Source organism: Chrysoperla carnea, chromosome 4 (genome assembly GCF_905475395.1).
Source record: "Chrysoperla carnea chromosome 4, inChrCarn1.1, whole genome shotgun sequence".
Lineage (NCBI taxonomy): Eukaryota > Metazoa > Arthropoda > Insecta > Neuroptera > Chrysopidae > Chrysoperla > Chrysoperla carnea.
In genome coordinates, this window is record NC_058340.1 from 74,696,772 (window position 1) to 74,719,358 (window position 22,587).

Consider the following 22,587-nt stretch of genomic DNA (forward strand, 5'->3'; position numbering starts at 1 on the left):
ACAAATATTTCTCAAAAATTGAATCACTCTCTTCGCATGGAGTTTTGAACGATATCTGAAAAGCTATGCATTCAATCATTAAATAAACTCATTTTTATTATTTTTGGCTCAAAATTGCCTTATGTAATGAATTCTATCGAAATTTTAGACGAAAATTTTTTGTTAGTCTGTCGGCACAAAATGATACTTTCAGAATGCCACAAAAATTTAATTCTCCAAACTTCAACTAAGAAATTGATAAAGATCCATAAAAAAGTTTACTCTCAGTTTTTAATTTTCCAAAGAAACTAGGACCAAAAAATACGAAAATGCAATTTATTTAATTATTAGATAAACATTTTGTGAGATATTGAAAGAAATCGATTCGAGAAATCGTTCTTTGTTTGTGATTTTAAACGATATCTGAAAAATTAAGGATCCAATCATTAAATAAATTCGATTTTTGTAACTTTTTGGGTCAAAATTATCTTATGTTATAAGTTTTATCGAAATTAAAGACAAAAAATTTTCTTGATTTTTCGCAATTTTAAAAGTTAATTTTGACAAATAGTTTTGTAGGACTGACTCATAAGAAAAATTATTTTCTACTTTTTATAACAATAAATTTTTGTCACTAAAAAAGTATTTTTTTACTAAATTGTGCTGTTTCAAATTAACCATAAACTTATCAGAATTGATTACCACAATTCAATAATTTTCAGATCGAATTATGGACCATATTTCCCAAATATTTTATCGATACGGTACCCTTACAAAACCATAATATTTGTGTAAAACAAACAACGTTTATAATTAAGTAGTTTTTCGGTGCCTATATTCATTATTTTATAATTATTATACTGATTAATGTTTTTTTATGTTGACAATTTTACAAAAAATTTTTTAAAAATTACTTCACTTCTCCTATCATTTTATTTATTTTTTTATTTCATTTTAACTTTTTTTTCTGTTGTGTTTTGTTCTTACCAAACAGAAATGAAACAAAAAAAAAAAAATTAAAAAATAAAATTTGGCACACAATGAAACAGATATAAAAAATAAAAATTGTAAGCGGTGGAGGTAGTGGAAACATTTCAACTATTGTGTTAAACATACATACTTTTTCCTTGTAATTTCAATATTAGAACAAGAGCTGTAACTGTCTTAATATATCACATCATCGTTTTGTTTTAATATCATTTGATATTAAATAAATGTTTTTTAACCTCCATATATAGGTTAGGTTAGGTTATATTGGCTGTCCACGAAGGACACACTTAGACTATAGAGCCCATTTTGATACCATATATGTGTTTTACCACCTTTCCGCTGATAATTTCATTTATCGGCTCCTGAATTTCAGAGGCTGAGTACACCTCCTTCATGCATATATCATGCACTACACCAGCCCATCACAACTATTAATAAAATTAATTTGGTTGCGACGGCGGGAATTGAAACCGCTACCCCAAGCATACCGGGGACGGAATAGGTTACGCCTTAACCAACTGAGCTAATAGGGCAGCTAATAATTGAGGACAGATTAACTCTGTTCATAATAGAGTCTTAACATGTACAAAAGTATGCAGGTAATGTGGAGTGTGGAGATAGAGACAATACTATTTAGTTTAGATTATAGAAAACTTTTTTTTACTTAGACTAAACATTTTTTTTTTAAATCTGACTCATATGATGTCTAGTTCCGTATAATTTCAGTATTTGAAGATGTCGTCTCAGTGTTCATTTCAACATAAAACTGTACAATTATCAATTTTTTCAGAAAGTTTACGGAATATTATCGAGCGGAGTATTTTATCAAATAAAATCACATACATAAAGTTTAGGAGTATATTGACAAATTCCAGGATTCAATCAGAAAGTCCAAAAACCATCTTTTATATAATACAAGCATTGAAAGTCATTCCAATGATTAGAAACTTGATTTCATGAAATTAAAATTATTTATCATAAAAAAAATATCAATTGTAAAGCATTGAATAGTTTTCTAGCTGGAATTAATTAAATAAAATAAACATAATAGAAAAAATTAAATAACATTTTTTTTTATCAGTTTTCCACTTTCTACGACGTTCAATATCATCTATTGACTACTTGCTATATAAAGTTCGCTAGCAATGGTAAAAGTATATTGTACAACAAGATATATAAAGGCAAGTGCACACGTTTTAACACTCGAGTGTGACGAGACAATGTACACGACCTATACAAATTATTTCCTTGTTATTCAAATTAAGATGAGCATTTCTGTGGGCTGTTTTATTTTTTTGTTAAAATATATCCCCTTAAGGACCCACAATAAAAATATTTAGCTAGATTATAAAATTATTAATTAGCTATGTATCTCCCCTTTTTAAGGATTTCCCCACGCACTGACAAAATAGATAATTACTTTGAGTCCGATAAACTTATGATAATTTGAATGTTAGCGCACGCAGTAGGAAATTAGCAATTTGACGTACGAAAAACAGTGCGAAAAGAAAGCACTTATCCTGCACAAGTAAAGAAAACCTAAATTCTTAGATATGAAAAATAATAATATAAATATTTCCATAAAAATATAAAATAAATATTATTACATTTTAACTGCTAATATCAAATAAAAGAAAAGCTTCTAGTTTGTACTTTATAACAGATCTAGAACATGTTTTAATACTTTGTAGTGATCATTAAAAAAATACTACAAAGTATTTATTTTTCTTTTTTTAGTATTCAGTAAGTACGAACGATACCAACATATAAATAAAGTTTTCTACTTTACCAACAACAAAAGAATCAACTAACAAACTTATCATTAAAATATTATAAAGTTATAAAAGTGAAGAAAAAATATAACTTAAATTATTTTTCAATTTTGTTTAGGTAATTAAATATACATCCTTGAAGACGTTCTCAAAAAAATGAGTGTATGACAATGTTTGATCATGTTTCAAATTTTGAGTATGGACTCTGTTAGTACTTAGGAAAATAAGAAGAAAATAAATTTTACGATATGTACCATAGTTGAAATGAAGAAATATTGAAGCCTAAAGATTTAGAGAAAATCACTTATAGAAGAAATAACACACAAATGCTATTTATTTCATCACTTTAAATGCACTTTATGGAAAAAAGGAGTGCCACTTGTTATAATTTTCTTTATAGGAAAATATTTGTCATGCTTTTAAATTATAAATATTAGTTTTCCAAATTAATGTTAAGAAAATTAGCCTTGTTACATAATAAAGCATATTTTATAGAACACTTCAATAGAGGATTTTATGTTAAAAACGCAAGCTCTATAAGCTCAAATCTATAAATTTAACATCGTAAGAATTACCTGTTAATAAAGGGCAATTATGAAAACACCTACATATACACGATTTAAAAACGATCCTAAGAAAACGTGATTTTTTCTGGGAACGTTCTTAATATGCTGTAAAATAAATGGTGGAAACGCAGTTAATTATATTTCATATCCATTTTTACCATGTATTATACATTTATTTGCGCTTCCACCATATTTTTAATAAACAGGACATATGAAGGATATCTTTCATCCTTTTTATGAAGAATTAACGTAAGATTTAAATGTCCAATTAAAAAACTTGATTAATTCAACGCATGATTTGAATGTTGCCCATTTGCGTCATAAATCAAAAAGCAAAAGCAGCTGACAGTTTATGGTTTTTTATAATTGAGGGCTCAACGAAAAAGAACGCCTTTTCACTGTTGGGCAAGGTTTTAAAAATATATAGTGTAAGTAACTATAGCTCACGATTTTCATTTAAGTAACTATAGCTCACAGTTTTTTTCGGTCTACAACTGTTGTATGCAACTTTTTTTTCCAAAAAACTTATTTCCGTGCTTGGCTGCTGTTCCGGAACATGTGTTATTTTTCAATCTCTGAGAGAATTCGCATAGCTAACGTAGCTTCTGCGCAACGTATTTTTAATTTGGTGGTCATTAAAAAGTGTGATTGTAGGAATCAGGTGTTTACAAAATATATTTATTGGATAAAATAGTACCTACCACATTCACATACAAAACATATACCTAGTAAAATTAAATTGTTGAAATCATAAAAATGATGGTATATAATGAAATAGAGTATTAAATTAGTCCATAAATATTATATTTTTATTCTCTCTGTTATGTTCATACATAGTTGTAGCTGTTACGAACAACTGTGAACTGATGAAAACACTATAATACATTGTTGTGTCGAGAAACAGTCACCAGTCTCACCAGTACGTTATCCGTTACCAATGTCTGTCACTAGTCAAACGGGTGAGTAAGATATAATGCTATTATATCTGTTATAAACTAAACAGGAACTGTACAGTTCCATATGCACAAAACGATACACATTCCTAAATATAACAGGATACCGACAAGATTTAATTTTTCATATGATTCTCTGATGATTCCCGAAATAATTAACAAAAACCACAAAAAAACTAATTAATTTCACGGCCAGTTAAATTATTTTCAAAAGAACACCGAAAATCGATATCATAAAAAATATCAATCAACTATCAAAGGAATTTTAATGATTAAACACATGGTTTGGGGGATATCGTTTAAAATCAGATACGAAAGGTTGATTTTTCGGATCAAAAGAAATATAATTGAAATTATTCAGGTTTTGGAGAACTTTTGGATCCTAAATTTCCTAAAAAATTCAAAAACTGTGAATCGGAAATCATCAATTCCTATGATGATTGGTAGTTTCTATCATATCGATTTACGTCGAGAAAAATTAAGCTAGCCGTGAAATTAATTAGATTTTTGTGTTTTTTAGGTCTCTATATATTTGAAAAACAGAGAAAGTAAAATTTTCAGTTTATTCAATTTGAAAACTAGAAATAATATCTGTAAAATCAAAAAAATGTAATTAAAGTCTAGAAAAGTCCAATTTATTGATGATATAAAATAGATTTCCCAAACTTGTTTGGTAGATACTTCTTAGATTTTATCAATCATACTCGCAGATAATTCCCGTTTTTTCACCATATACTTACTTGAATGAAAAATTCATTCGAATTTTATCATAATGTGTTAAAGCTTCTAATTTGATCTGCGTTATAAAACTTTTCTAGAAATATGCATTTAATAAATAAATATTCATAGATGGAAATTCAAGCACGGAATAGAAAAAAAAATTACATTTTTTTCCTTAAGAATTTAATTAAAGAACGTATGTAAGTTTTCTCATTTCCAGTAAAAATATTATTTGATCACACTAGTTAGTTATAGCGTTGTTGTCGTTATATTTTTCATCAATAATAAAGTTATATGTTGTCACACTAAACTAAATTACATACATTATGTGGTTACTATCAACTGACACACAAGCCAAATGAAAAATACATCAAAACAGGCTACTCATAGACGATCAATATGTTTACTCTTTTTAACAAGCTTATATTAGCTTCATCTGTATGTATGTATATTTGTATGTTTGTATGTAACTCTCTAATATCATACCCATTCATAGGACGTCATCAGTTATATACATTTATTATACTATCGATAACCACGCATACTTAAAACAAACAACAAGCGTGTTTTTTAGTTTTTTAAACTATATTCTTATTTTAAAACTATAAAGTCTAAACTTAAAAATCGACTATAGAGGAGTTCCGAAGTTTTTGGTATTTTTGAGTTGAATTTTGGCATTTTGTAAATGCGATTTCCGTACTTCCGTACTGCGTTGCTTGCGTAACACAGCTAGGAAATTCATTCTAACCTAAACCTAAACAAAAATATTGAACGTCTCTTGTCCTCTTTACATTTTAAGACAATAATACAATATTGTACAATATTTGATTAGATCGTGCAGTAGATTTGAATTACACGAAATAGAAAGAAAATAATATTTCAAAGTTGCTTACTAAAACTCAATAATACATATTGTTGTGAGTGAGTTAGTTGAAATGCGAATAGGATTTCGATCATCATCCTATACAACACTATACCATAACCATAATACAATGTAGTGCATATTATATATAGTGTTGTACATGAATAATAATAAAATAATGTTATAACTTTATTTTCAAAAACGAATCACTCACTTAGATAGATATAAGACTGACTCAACTGTAGTCAACTACAACAGTAAACTCATATTGTATTAAAAACTCATTCTAGTTCGTGGAGATATAAAACTATAACTATATATCGAACGAACATCACCGAACTTAATATGAATATAAATTAGATGATATAGAGAAAATGAGAGAACGTTATCATGGCTTGTGGATACACAAAGTTGCAAAATTCTAGAATACAAAATCTTGTAAAAATTTACCGATGTGTGGTTGGATTGGTAACGATAACACAACAATATATTGATTAAGGTAGTACCTACACGAAAGTGATATTTCAAGAATTTCTCAAAACTCAGAATATAAAATATTTAATTCATAATACACATGCTGTTAAAATTAGAAGATGATTTACCATGTCATACATGAGATATTAGCAATTAAAAGTGACGCAATTTGTACGTGTACATGGGAGAAGCGTATAAAAATACACAAATTTACAAATATTATATTTATTTATCAATGAATGACGTTCACCATCTCTATGAAAAACTAATATAATGTAGAATACTATATTTAGAAAATATATAAAAAAAAATAAAAATTATTTACCATATAGTTTCGATAAAAAACTTAAATAAATAACTCGTTTTAGCGATAATTTTTTGTGGAGAGGATATAAAGACTAATGGTAAAGGTATATATCATAGTGTGTGTGTTTATACGTATAGGAGATACAGTAGTGAGGAACTACAGTCTTGTGAAAATAATATATGGTAACATATAGTCATAGTAGTCATAGCACAGTTAATGCGCTGAATGATAGTATTAGTCCAAAACTTTTTGACTGGACTGTCGCGGAGGAACTACCTTAGCGGTTATAAAAGGTTTTTAATAAAGTATACGACACATCAAAGAAGCAAAAATAACAAATGTCTCAGATCTCATGTTCATTGATCTGAGATCTGAGACTTCCTGTACTTGCTACCGTGGTGTGTATACAATTTTTTTGCTCTATTTTTTCTTGTCACACATGAACCCTTTTTGTAGAATTTAAGCCCCGGATCATTTCTTTTCTAACTTTTTTCAGTATTTTCAGACTTTTTGAAGACTTAATCTTCACCTTCCATCCTCAAAAAAACAAACATTTTATCCAAAATTGTCCTGGCCCTTGTACATCCTTAAGATAGATAAAAATTTAGATAGATTTTCTATGTTATGATGTACGATTTACGGATGTAAAATTTTCTTATCTAAAATTGATTTCTGAAAGTCAATTAGATAATATCTTTAATGCAATTAAAATCAATTAAACAATTTCTGCTTGATTACGCACATCTCTAAATGCATCATTTAAAGTTCATTCGAGTATGAATACGCTTTTACAAAATATGACTTCGATGCATAAACATCGAAGGTGGGTATAATTGAAACACATCATTAACTTCATATTTGTACTAATTATTGTTTATAAAATTTATTAAATTCACACACGCTTCGCCACTGATTTCTTCCATTAGCTAATTTTATATGATAATTTCAACCAGTTTGAAACTCTAATCAATATTGGCCATTTAGAAAAACATCAAAATAAAAAAAGAAAACCAACTTACAAAATTTGTCATTTTGTAAATTATATGCAATTATATTTTTAGTGTGATATAACACTAAAAAATAAAAAAGGATTTATTTATGTTTGTATGCGATGTGATCACACAGTAAAATGAAAATTGTGTTATCTGAAAATAACATCACATAAATTACAAATGAAAATTGGTTTTAAATTATTTTAATGTCCTATGTTTGTCCTAACAACATGTTTCTCCTAAAAACACTGTTATTTATTCGAATTAAACAAACAAGCAATTCTCTATAGAATACATCCCTATATATTATAAATGCGAAAGTAAGCATGTTTGTTTGTTTGTTTGTTTGTTTGTTTGTTTGTTACGCTTTCACGCTAAAACTAGCGAATGGTTTTTAATGAAACTGTACAGGAAATATAGCTTATACTTCAGAATAACACATGATATATAATTTATAACGATATATTAATTTTAAAAAAAATTAAAAATTAATTTAATTTGACATTTGACGTTACCATAAATTACAGATTACTGTATAAGTACTCAATATGAAATATTTCTCTGATATACTCAATGAATAATTACTATTATGTATTTTTTTTTAAATAGAAAACCATACATATATTTTACCTGTGTAAAACAATCCTTGCCATTATTTCGAGTGTTATAGGAAGGGGGTAAGTGAGAGCAATCTTTATCAATCTTTACATTTAAACCCAGCAAAGCGAGTTGGTATCACTCTAGTTTAAAAATACAAAAAAACCTAAATAAATTGTAATGTGTTTTGACACAAGCCATACTAACTCTTCCAATCTCAATTTGAAAATCGATTTAAAATTTTTTTTTTTTTTAAAACCTATAGAAAATGATAGCGATTTCTAGAAATATTTGGAAATTGTTTTAAATTAATTTTTATTTTTTGTCTTTGTTTACTAAATATTGTATACAAATTTAAACGTCAAAGCCTTTCGATTATTACTAACTAGCTGTGAAATACCCACTTCGCTGGGCCATTTTTTAAATACTAAGTTGTGTTATAACCTTCACTTCTTATGCTACCCACTTAGCCTCCTTCTGTTCACAATTTCCTTTAGCCTTTAAAATAATCAGTGTTTTTCTACTTAATATTATGCATGTATTATACATAAAAACCTTACTCTCCAATCACTATTCACACATCTATTAGAAAAAAACCGCATCAATATCTGTTGCGTTTTCACGATTTTTGCTACTTTGGCAGAATGTAAAGAAAACACGACAATGAAAATTGATATTCGAATCTATGAATAACCATTTAACTCGTAAATTTTATTTCGAAAAAGAACTTATGTCTTGAATATTCCGCAACCGAAAGATTTCCGATAAAAAATTATTTCTAATTTCTGTTCAATTCTAAAATATTAATAAAAAATTTCATTATTAAAAAAAAAAAAAAAAAAATTCTCCTCTAATGGAAATCCGTTATTTTTAGCTAATTACACTCCACGGTAAAAGCAATCCTATATTCACATATCTATTAAAATCGAATACCATAAAAATACTCATTTGATTCCCCTTACGTTCCTAACTAAAATATCAACCTCATTTTATAGTAGTCCTTTCGTAATCAGAGCAGCAACGAGGAGCAGGAGATGATGATAGATAGTTGATACCTGTAGTATATTTTATTGTATTCATTCAAGTTTTAAATTAGCTCACATAACTTGTAGTAACTACGAACCGGTCAATAACAGACCATCAACCATTCCACTCTATTCCAGTCCATTCCTACCCCAGCTACCCTACCATACACATTGTTGTTAGTCAATATTATTAGTAGAGGTATCTGCCCTCATTGTATACAGGGCTGCTCATTTTATCAGAGAAAAATACATCGATAAAATTGAGCTTGCAACCAAATATAACTTATAAAAGGGCCTTTGGTAAAGAGCTTCTGCTCAGAAAATGACCTGATTGGGACATAATTCCAGATTCAACCATCAGTATTCTCTAAACTTTGTTTATCGTAAGTCTATTCACTCACTATTACAAGAGTTCGTTTCAGTGTGTGCAAAAAACATCAACTTGCAAAACAGGAATATATGAGGAATTATTTGGCATATTATATGGTCTGAAATCCTTGACTGTTGATAGGAAAGTATATTGATAATATATATAAAAGACCTTAAGCGTGTTTTCCTCGAAATGTGACTTCATAAAACGGTTCCCACGATTCTAAAAAAAATATTTGACGTATCGACTTTGATGTTTCTGCAACTTGTCGGAAGGAGAAAAAACCACTACCCAAATGTCCAGAATATCTCAAAAATATTATTGATTCTGTATACCATTTAAGAGGTATCACCTGAAAAGATCCCTTAGAGCACGTTGTCTCAAAAATCTGCATTAATTATAACACATATTCTTCTAAAATAGTGCACAGCTTTAAAAAAAAAAGAAGCGCTTTGAATATTGATTTTATACTTGGTAGAAGAAACAATAGTTTTAACATTAGAGTCCCAATATTTTCCATGAAGCCTTCATATAAAAAGTGGAGTGTTAAAGTTCGAGACATTTGTTTAGCTCCGGAAGCAATGGGGGAAAGGAGATCACACAAAATTTTAGAAAATTTAGCACTTTAAACGATCAGCAATTTTCTCTTAGTACTTTCGAAAAATTTTACTTCACCTTTACGTTAAAAGTATAAAAAAATGGGTTTAATTTATGAGGCAGAAATCTTGATATCATCGGAGTAAATTGCATCGATAAGACAACATGGTTTCACCCGTCCACCCTGTATATTAATCAAAGTATAGGGATGAGAATTGGTGGAATGTGAGAAGATACTATACGAACAAAACGTGATCAAACTAACTATTATAATATACTCTCATCATACAATGTTATGATATAAAAAAAAAAAACCAATTTTAATTATTTTTCATTAGAACATACAAAAACAAAAAAAAGATTTCGCCTTACCTGTAACGGGCGCTTCGATATCAATCATAGTTTTCTCGGAGCGTAACAATGTGGCACCTTCCTGGATAATACGAAGAGCGGCGGCCTCATCGATACGACCTTCCAGGATAAAATGTTGTTTTAGCACATCGGGTCGCGGTTTGCCCGAACGCGAATCGAACACCTCCGTCACAGTTAATTTGTGACTGGGTGGAAAAGGTACAGCTGAAACAAAATAAAAAATATAATTAAAAAATTATTGTTACATTCTGTAATTGCAGTGATTAATTGACGAGATGACGAGTCAAGAACAGTTTATTATTTGAGCGAATGAACACCAAATGTGAGCATTATAGCTCTATCACTAAAGGCATATTTCCCTTTCAAAAGATACTATTGAAATAGAATTTTTGTCTTTTCATGTTTTTGAACACTTGAAGAATGGGTGGGGGATTCCGTAAAGCCGGAATGCACTTCGAGAGTCGCATTAATGAATTTTTTTACTTTGCAGGATTTTGTTGATTTTATTTTCGACTCCCAGTCGGTAATAGAAGTTTAAAATTTCGAGAGTGTATTGATTTTACACTGAAGGTGCTGTTTTAAGAAAGGACTTTTCGAAACTCATCCCCTAAAGGGGGTAAAAGTTTGTAGGAAAATCTATCAGTTACTAATCAGTTACGTAGTCAACTCAAAAATGTCAGTTTCACTATTTTAACTTTAAACTTCTATCATAAGCGATTTAGGCTGGGCTTTGATATACCAGTCGAAACACTGCTTTTCCCTGTTCCTTATAATTTACCCCTTCTTGAAGATTTCTGATTTAAAACAATTTATTAAAAAAAAAACATTTTGAAAAAACTCAAAATCAAAATCGGAGCTGCTTTGAGGATTCCGTAAGAATGGCTATTTTATTGCAAATACGTTGACACTAACAGAGTTCTAAGATATGTTTCAACCCTCTACCTCAATTTAATGGGGCTGTTTGCCAAGAAATATATAATTATAGAACGCGTTCTAGAAATGATGACACGGATTCATAACACATCTCAACCTCTACTCGCTGACCTTCGATACAATGCATAAGTCTATATTTTCGAGGAATACAAATCTACCTTGGGTAACCACCAACTACCTAGAAAATGTGCACACGTGCATTGACATAAACGTATAAACGTGTTATTAACTTCGAATCAATAAAGAATGCATTCATTGTTCAGTTATTGCAAAATACGTTTTATCGAGTTGAATGTCATTTTAAAATTTATATATTTCATTTCATTTATTATTGACAGAAAAAAAGGGAAAACTGTAGATAAAAAGCACGCATTTAATATGGCGTACAACAAATGCTACCAAAATTGTTCAGATTTGTTTTATATTCGACTTTTTCTTACCATAATCATTATAGTTATTTATACTTTAAATCGAGCGAAAGCAAAATGCTCTTAACACTTGTGCTGACAACGAAGATACTTCTGAAAACTGTCTCTAGAACGTCCAAACAGAAGTAGTTTAGAAAAGTCTAAATAACATTCAGAATTAAAAGAAATAAGTCAAAATATTTTTTTTAGGAAGAAAATCAGACATAAAATATTGGAAAACGCGGATCTAAAACTGCCTAAATCAAGTGAATAGTGAAATGAGAATTTAGTAGGTGTATGTGTTAGATACGTAAACACGCCCAATAAAAGAAGCCAAATAAGATAAAAACATGATCATATTTTTCGAATTATCAATGTAACATAATTTTCGCATTAGTTTTAACGACTAACGAAGATAGAGAAGAATTGGTGCATTATTACAATGTCACATACTTACTACAATAATATTACAACACAATACAAAGAATCACATAAGATATATGTTACAAACATGCCAGAAAAAGATCATTTTATGTTATTTTTATATAACTTCAATGTTTATGTTACCAAACAAGATTTAATTAAAGAGGTGGTAACACGTTCAATCTACAGAATTACAATAATATTTTGCTTGATTTTTTTAATCTTCTGATACTCCATAATTTGTGTCAGAGTAAATGAGTAAATATACAGGCTGAACAACAGAGGCGTAGCTACCGCCGTATCAGCCGTATCAATGATACGGGGTCCCCAGGTTACAGAGGACCCTAACGTGTGTAAGCAACAATTAGTAAAATGTTATGGACAATTAATTAATCTGAAAACATGCTTAAAATCTGAAAAATGTATTCCATTAAGGAAGTCATGGAATTATTGCTGATAAAATTCAATAAATGGATGCTTTCCATTCTTGACCCGCCACAGCTGAAAGAAGTTTTTCAAAAGTAAAACTGATAAAAAATAACCTAAGGACTTCGATGGAACTGAAAAGACTATCAGACTTGTCACAATTGTCTATAGAGGCAGAAATTTTAGAAAAACTGAAATCATCTTCAACTATGATTTAATAAATCAAATTGCCGAAAAAAAGATTAAAAAAAGGTATATCTTTAATTTGAATTGTTTGGAGAAATTTAATTTAATTTAATGCAAGCATTTTTGTTTCATTTGTGAAAAATCTTTATCCTTAATTTGGGCCCCCCAACTAATTTTGATACAGAGCCCCTCCAAGGCGAGCTACGCCACTGCTGAACAATTTTAATATATTATGGCTTATAACTCGTTTTGTAGTTACCCAATCAAAAAAATAACTCAAACAAAATTTGGCGAGTTTGATGGGGGGGACATTATATTCTGTCATTAGACAAATTAGATAAAAGGCAAGAGATAGAAAAACACTGTAAATTAGGAAGTTGATAAAAAACTAGATTTAAAACATTTTTTTTTTTTTGAAATCTTTAATTTTCGGAGGAAATACGACTTAAAAATATGTCATTATTGCATTTAATCGAAAAGATACACGCTAGCTACTGAAAAATGCCAAAGCCAAAATTTGTCAAGAGCAATAGACATTCGCCTGTGTCCAAGATTTAGATTAAATTATAGTTTCGTGGTCATTTGAACTTGATCTTCAAATTATCTTGAACATTTATCTGAGCTTAAAAGTTTTTAACGCATACGAATATACTTTTTTTGTCCTTGATAACTTTTGTCTATAACATTTCTTTAAAGCTAGCGTACTTTCTTTCGATTTAATGGTCTGAAACCCTCATCAAAGTCTCAAATTAAAGTCAATATTATTTTTGCCTATATGACGTCACATCATGGCGGCTTGTGATTTTGGTCACGTGACATACAGATTAAAAATTATGACTTTTAATTTTAATATAATAGAGTAATGATGTGTTTTTATGACTCAAAATCAGAATATTTAAGTTTTTTTCTAGATAAATTTTAATTTTATCAAATTTTTTCACTGCCGAGAGTATCATATTGTTTTTAATTCAAATTTCCTCACTATTTCCCAACATTATCCTGCATTTTGTTAAAATATATCCCCTTAATGACCCACAATAAAAATATTTAGCTAGATGATAAAATTATTAATTAGCTAGACCGGTTTCGATTGCTTTGGCAATCCTCTTCAGTAGCATTAAACCTCTTAAAATTAAAAAATCTTAAAATTAAAAAATTAATTACAAAACTCCGAAAAAAGACCGCATCAGCCTAAAACAGAAGAAATTTCTTGTGGGTCTTTGTGGGTCCTTAAGGGGATATATTTTAACAAAATGAATAATACAGCCCACAGAAATGCTCATCTTAATTTGAATAACATTATCCTCATCAATCGCTCTTAAAGATAGCTTTAGCTCACCGGTTTATAGATTTTAAAGGCTCTAAATTACACTCTGAATGTATGATATGGAGGTTTTATGGCGTTCTTCAGCAGATTGTTTTCATTCTCCTTGCTTTTCTTGTAGAAAAGTTCGTATGCACGTAGTGTATTTGTTTATAGAATTTATACAATATAAAGATACGAACAACATCTACACAGCCACACAGTTAAAAAGATGAAGAAAAACCTCCAGGAGGCAGCCAGCAAGCAAGTAAAGTACTTACAAACCAATAAATGGTTGAAACGTGATTCATTGTTATGACATTTTTTTTAAAAATATTTTTATTATATTTTATACAGTTTTTTTGTTTTTTTTTTTTTTTAATATTTTTTATTTTATTTTATATTTTATTCAATATAATATAATGCGGATTTTTCATATTGGAAAAATTATTATTATCATTGTATGGTGCGAAATATGTGCGCTAAGCGGTTGTTGTGAGATGAATGAAGAGACGTTATGATATTTTTATTGAGTGTTGTTGGTTGAGTGCAGATTCGTATCGTTAAATGCTTTCATTGTTTTGTATTGTGAAAATATGTTATATTTTCGACATATTAAGAAGTCGGAAAACTTGAATGTATACTTGGTGTATTCGAATGTATAACCGTCGCACACATCGTAGAGACCTTGATTTATTGCACGGTATATACATATAAACCAAATACATGCTTTGTAGTCAAATAATGTGTTATTTTTAGCTTTACAATACCACGCAACTACAAAAATATATAATTTATTGTGTGCAAGTGATGCTTATAAATTTAATAATATAGATATATTCGTCTCTGTTCATCTAATGATGGATCTTCGATGAATACATAATTACATTAAAATTTTGTTTTTATATCATCGACAACCTTATATTTTAATGGTATTATTATAAACTACAAGATTGTCTAAATATTTTAAATAGTTTTTTATCACACTCTCTAGATTTTTTGATATAGAAATATCCAATTGAAAAGGATAACTTATATGATTAATCGTTTTTTCAGCCAATTTTGAACGATAAAATAATAATAAAAAGCCCGATGACCTAGGAATTTTTTGTGATTTTTGGAAACTTCGTTAATCAAAAAATGTATTTCTAAGTTTTATTGAAATCCTTAGTATTATTCAATCCTTGCATATCTCCTTAAACTTAAAAACATGATAAAAACATGGTTGAGTTGGGTTGGGTTTCTCCACTTGTATGAATCGTAGGAAATTCATTCGTGGCTCCATACTTGGGATTAAGGTCACCATGAATTCATTTCGGTTAAAATTCAGTTCAGAGCGTAACACTTGATAATTCCCGAGACATTTTAGTCTCTGAATCTGTAGTTCATTTAGAATTCAACAAGTTAATGCATAAAAATAATACAAATTGATTTTCATTGTGTAAGAAAGGTTATTGACTTGCAAAATACTGCAATGTAATACAAATTCAATTTAATATCCTGAAAGCGTCGAAAATTTATTGAAAATGATTTATTTACCATAGTATTTATGTAATATATAATAAATATACTGTTGTTGTCATTAAGGTAGTTCTCGCGTATTACATTTTCTTTAAAATTTGATAAAAGTTGGAAATAACCAGCTAAATTTGTAAATTCCAAAATTTTTTGAGAGAAAGTATATTGATAAGAACGCAAAAATAGAATACATTGATAGAACCACAATGGTTCATTTAAAAAAATCATCGAATTTCGTACAATTTATGTACCGAAATTAAATCTATAAACGCAGGCATCAAACTAGCCAAATTACCAAAATCTAAACTTAGACCAACTAATAACAAGTTACTATAGTTGGGAATTTTTTTAACGTTCCAGTTTTTCAATAACTCATGACAAATTTTAAATTACAATTACCGTTTACTTTCACATTTAAAAGGCGTAGATAAAGTTTTGTACGATGTACGTGTGATAACGCATTTTTAAAGTACTTCTGTGATTGCCCAATTCGAACTAAAAGCTCGTTGTGTTTACTTCGCAAGCGTATGTTAATAATTTTCGATCGTAAATAAATAAAATATATTAACAGATTCCATGTATACAAATGTGATTATAATGATATAAAATACTACATTTTTAGCTCTGAATTCACGAATGAACTACCTTAATTAAACTAGCCAGGAAACAAGTAAGCAATAAAAGAGATGCTGCAACGCGATTGGTGTTACGGCAAACGATAAACGAGAAAAATATACGGATGATTTGTGATATATTGATACAATGTTGCGCATAAACTGAAAATTTATTATGTCTGGCAAGTGCAAGGGTTTAAACAGGATATAGTGTTGTATATGCTAAGATGATAAGTGATTATTATTATTATTATTTTCATATATAAATGAATATTAAAACTGTTCTATTCCATTTATAAAAAAATTAATCGTCTATCTCTTCTGGAATTGATTACTGTAGTATATTAACATTTTAATACCAAAGGGCTACTGATAAAATTAGCTCCCAGCTAAATGGTCTAATTTTTTGAAATGTTGTAATTCTTTATTCTGAATAAATATCTCAAAAATAGTTTGTAAATTATTAAACGATTTAAAACAATTTTTTTAAATCATAAATAACTTTTATTTGGAGTATGTGATTGAGACTTTTTCTATCTTCATAAAATTTTATCTGTTTAGGAATGCCCAGATTTGTTCAACCTTACAGTTTTTGTAAACATATTTTTTTTTCAATCCCTTCAAATTTTCGGGACTGTTCGTGTACTTTCGTTAGTTTATGAATATTCAGGTGTGTGCGGTTTAAATCGTTGAAATTTATTCATCGAAAATATTTCAATATCATAAGGCAACTTTTTTTATGATTTATATTACAATTTTTATTGAAAGCATTCTTACCGAAACATAGCCAAAAAATATATTTATTTTCTATATAAAATACTCATTTTTAATGTTTTTAATCTAAAATTATTCACTTATTCAAATTGGTACTTAGTAAAATAAAGAATATTTAACGCGCGTTTTAGAGCGCGTGAGCAAATCGTCGACCGAACGGTCGACGAAGTGCTCACAGGTTAAGCATTTTCTTTACTTATTAATTTATAGCATTTTCTTTACTTATTTTTCATTATTATTAATTTAATAATTATATTATAATTATAATTATATATTATGGAAAAACTGAGTATACAAAACATCAAAGGTACCCTTGAACATTCTGATTTCGTGATATAATTAGATTAATTTCACTTTGTCTCTACTTGCAGGTGTATCAAGCAACTCTCCAAAACTTAGAAAGGACAATCTTATAAGTATTATTTCTTTTTCTACTCATGGGACAATTTTTGATCGTTAGATCTAAAGACTTCATGTATATCCTTGTACGCGGTGCCACCCTGTAGCCATATAACAAGTATTTAGTTTGTTTAGAAGTGTGATTTATAATCACTTACTTAAATTAAATACATACAACACACACCGTTCAACACTTACTTAGATAGAATAACTAGAACTAGGTAAAATCATTTGATCAGCAAAATAGCATCAGATATAAACAGACAGACAGACTCACAGATTATCTAGTCCCAACCTCGTCTCTAGCAGAGTTGTAGTTTGATGATTTTCAATTGTGTTGTATAAACATGTTTGTTGTATCAGGTGATGGGTGTTGTTAAATCTTCTAATTCATAAACAATTAATATTATTTGTCAATATAATTGGTTATTTAAATTAAAATATCGGCTTATGTCCAATATTTTAATTGCTTTTAATTATTTAAAATAATAGTCACAACTTTTTCGTTGACAGGCAGCTTTATTCTTGATTAGAGGAATATTTTCAAAAAATATGTGTATAATCAAATATTGAATCATTAAAGAGGCCCTCTTTTTCATTTACTGAAAGAAATAAAACCAGGAAAAATGTCCAAAGGTTGCAATTCTATATGGAATAATATGACTTCATGGAACCCGGTTCAAAATGTTCGGATGAGTTTGTAGTCATATAATTAACTTCTGATGAGCCAAGCTTAATGCTCCTAAATTAATATTTTACAAAATTTGTAGTAGAATATCTTTGAGAATAGAAATACATATTTGAAACGTTTTAAAATTTATTTTCAGAAAACTATTAAATATTTTAACAACTGTTTTTGTTTGTTTATAAATAAATACTTGCTTTCTATTTTACTGCCTTTATTTGGCTGCCTTGCAACATGTAATCATTTGTTTTAATTTTCTATTGTACTTTTTTTTTTTTAATAATTATAGTTGAACTTGTTTAGATTGTCTATTATTATATGTCTTTACCCGTGTTTTCGTTCTGTAGTAGTATTCTAAATCGTAAGTAAACTTAAATTGGGAGTAAGTCAAATGTAAGAGTAAGTTTTTTTTAATTTACACTCATTTTCACCGGTGTTCCAGGCCTATGGTGTAGATAAACGGTAGGTTTTCATTTCATTAAATATCATTTCATTTGAAAATGAAAGGCTTTTTATACCATGTATAATGAAATATGTCAAAGTATACTAACTTTTGTCCCAAGTTGGTAACGCTTAAAAATATTGATGCAACGAATTTGATATAGGTGTTCATAAAATCACCTAATTAATCCATTTACAGTCTGTCCGCTTGTCTGTGATCACGATAACTCAAAAGTGAAAAGAAATAAGTGACATTGAGATCGAAAATGAGCAACATAGGTTAATGAGTTATTGGACCGTAGCATCCATCTTGTTTATATATTTAATTGTGCTTTTCAGAGCTCCAAAAAATGGTTCTGAACCGATTAAAGGAAAACTTGTATATATTTTGGACAAATTCAACAGCCTTTCCGGTTTCCTCACAGTATAGTTAAGGTAGAAGTCCTTTATTTCGATTAAAATGAACTGACATCGTAAACATTTGTACCTCATTTACATGGCTGCGTTAGTAACAGATAATTTCTTCCAAACGTTTTCAGTGATTGTATCCAAAGATTGGATACAATACCATTCTTTTTACCTGTAAGAGTGTCTTTCTGTACATTCAAACGTTAGTTTTTATAGGGTATTAATTTTGTAACAAGGTATTAATTTCTATGAAAAAAAAAATAGTAAAAAAGAAATCTATTTATATTAGAATCACGTATTTGAAGCATCCATTCTCATTAAATTTTTATATACAAACAGCCATCTCTATAAATGTATACTTACTATAAATAATAACGCAGGCGCAATTATCGCATTGCTAAAATGAAAACACGTATTACAGCATGTTTCGTTAATAAAATATAGTATACAAAAATTTAGAATTTGATACTATGTCCATAGCACGACTATCTTAGTAAAACCAATATCCAAAATCAATAAAGAAAGAACGATCCAAAGCTCAGCTGTCTTAAAATTAACTTTCGTCAACGATTACAACTCTCATACCATAATTTCATTTCTTTTCGAGATATATTATACGCTGGGTCATGTTAGAAAAATCCATGATAGAGGACGAGTTTACCTCTAAAAACTTAAAGGAAAGAGTTTTGAGTTTACTGAATAAATTTTGATCATATGATGTTGAAGAGAAAAAAAACGTAATGGAACAAAACACTTTTCACGTCGATTCTAAAACACCCGGTCTTAACATACATGGTTTCAAACTCGGTACATTTTGATTACATTATTTTAAATTAATATCTTCGATCATATAGAAAAGGTGGAAGAAGGTAGTAGTACCTATTTCGAATAGCTATAACTGCAACATAAACGAACAAGTAAATGTTGCAAGATAGATTCTACACACATCTAGTTAACAACCGCATAACATATCGAAAACGACCGACGCTAAAGGTATCGAAATTTATATACTATACCGATGTGTCTACTTTCAACTCTTCGAATATTCGAATTACTTACAAAACATATTATGTTTAGAGTCAAGCGAAGTATTTGACGACTTGAACATTTTAGAGGCTATTGGATCGTGGTTTACAACTTTTTCTTTTCTTTCGGGAGAGCTAGAAAAATTTTTACTGCCTAATTTCTAAGCCCATAGGTAAAATTCTTGTTTCTGAAAATAACTCGATATCCGTTGCTAACTACTTAAAAATTGCAGTTTTCAAGGATTCGGGTAAGACTGCTGCTTTATTTGGTATCGGATAAAATGATTTTTGCAATTTTTATTCATAAATCTTCCTCAATAAGTATTTATCAATTTTCAGCTTACCACACATCTAAAGTTCCTCACAGCTATAAAAATTTTCGTAAAATCAAAATTTTTTCGGCAGAGCCTTGACAAACAACTTATTAAATAACAATCTATTTTGAAATGATTATCTAATCCACACTTTCTGTAGGTATTTAGGACAAATTTTCAATTTTATCTAATACCACGACTGACTCTAGACCCACATGTATGAAAAGTTAATTAGAATCTATAATGTACCATAACAGCAATAACGTCGAAAAAAACTTTTATGACGTGGTTTTTTTCAAATGAATTTTGCAATCCCATACATTTGAAGCGAGAAATGGTAAAATGTTACACTTAGAAGTTTTTTAATAGGGCTTTTCATTTTAAAATCACGATTCACATTTGTTTCGTACTAAATGATTTATAACCAATGTGATATAATGCATAACAAATATCTTCTATCTTAGTCCTACTTATTGCTGTCAGTACGAAAAAATAAACTCTGCACTTGCGCTTATGACATGATGAAAAAGCCTATAAAAGAACATGTTTCGAAGAAGATACATTAATTAATTCATTTTTCTAACAATTACAACACCACTTGGAGAAGTCTTTTTACAGTATTAATCTGGGTATTGTACTTATATAACTAATACTACGAAGTAATGATTTTGTTTATTTAACTTCAGTGATTTTGTATCAATGAATTCATATTTTAAAATTCAATTCCATTTTATTGTAAATACAAATATTTAGCTGTACTTGTTTCAATCGTCAGGCAATTGTTTGAAGTATTTTTAAATTATTTCAATATGTTGTCATTATTTTAATTTTTTTCGGTACAAGAGCTTACACAATATTTACTTTAAATCGGAAAAAAAAACATTATCAAAGATTAAATTAATTAATTTAGTTTTCTAATTAATAGATGAACATTTTTTTGAGTACGTATAAATTACATTAATTATAGTTCTTTTCCCATCACAAAATGCTTGTTCGTTCAGTTTACACACGGTGTGTTATGCAGGTGGTCAAATGACGAAATCACTTCTTATACGAAATATGGCGCAAAACTTGAATCCATGCCAAAATTTAGATATCTATTGCTGTATAATAGTCATTTTTTTGTTTAGGAATCCGTATAAATTCTCAAAAAAATATAATATTCTTTCTAAATAAACCACTTGCTAGCCGTTGAAAATTATTTTAAATTTTTCGATTTTTTCTAAGGGGTATCCGTTAAAAAAATAATCGATCCAAAATATCGTTTTTCTTAGAAACTACTACATCAACCGACAAATGAACCCGATTTTTGAATTTTTTGGGTCAAAATTACCTTACAAACTGAGTTTTATCAGATTTCAAAACCAAAAATTTTTTTGCGAATTTTTCGATTTTTTCTAAATTTTTCCCGGTGCTACGAGATGGCAACTCTTATTACAATTCAGTGAAAATAAACGATAAAGAATTGTTGACCTAGATTTTAAGCAAATATAACCAATTTTTGAAAGTAATCAATTGAATTAATGATATTAAAAACATAGTAGTTATACGTAACCCTAGAAGGCATGACTATTTATCATACTTAATTACATTTTTTTGTTGATTTTTTTTCACAAAATGTTTCATTTAGAACTAGTTCAACTGTGAACACTGTGTTGTGAGTCTAGCTCGTAAAGCTACAGCCAGTCACTCAAGCCCATCAGTTTAGTTAATTCATGTGAAATAATTTCTTTATTATCAGTTTTTGATTAAGATATTAAAAGCTGAATATTATGATTATGTTTTTTACATAAAAATATCAATTTTCATTGGAAAAAACATAACATGTATTCAAGCAGATGTAATTCATTTATAATTATTTTTGTACGCTTATTATTTATCGATCAATAAAATTCTTTGAAATCAAGATAAGTGAAAACTTTTTGACCTTAAAATTAAACGGAAAAATTGAGAAAATCACATTTTTAAATATAAAAAAGAAAGTACAAACTTTACACAACATTTAAAAATTATTTAGTACTTTTAAGAACATTCTTCAATCATAATTTATCATTTTTTTATTTAGGACTGAAAAAGAAAATAATTTCCACAAAATTTCTATTTCGTAGATTTTAATAAAAAAAAGCGCTGCTTTAAAGCTTTTCACCATTTGTTA

At 28.6% G+C, this 22,587-nt stretch overlaps 1 protein-coding gene across 8 annotated transcripts in view; it reads right to left on the reverse strand.

The window, feature by feature from the left end:
• Positions 1 to 22,587, reverse strand: part of LOC123299269 (serine/threonine-protein phosphatase 2B catalytic subunit 3-like) — a 242,977-nt gene that overhangs the window by 195,407 nt on the left and 24,983 nt on the right. For all 8 annotated transcript variants that reach the window (XM_044881614.1, XM_044881613.1, XM_044881612.1 and 5 more), the window contains exon 2: positions 10,577 to 10,780. In XM_044881614.1, the coding sequence (XP_044737549.1) occupies positions 10,577 to 10,780 (204 nt within the window). The remainder of the gene's footprint in view (positions 1 to 10,576; positions 10,781 to 22,587) is intronic.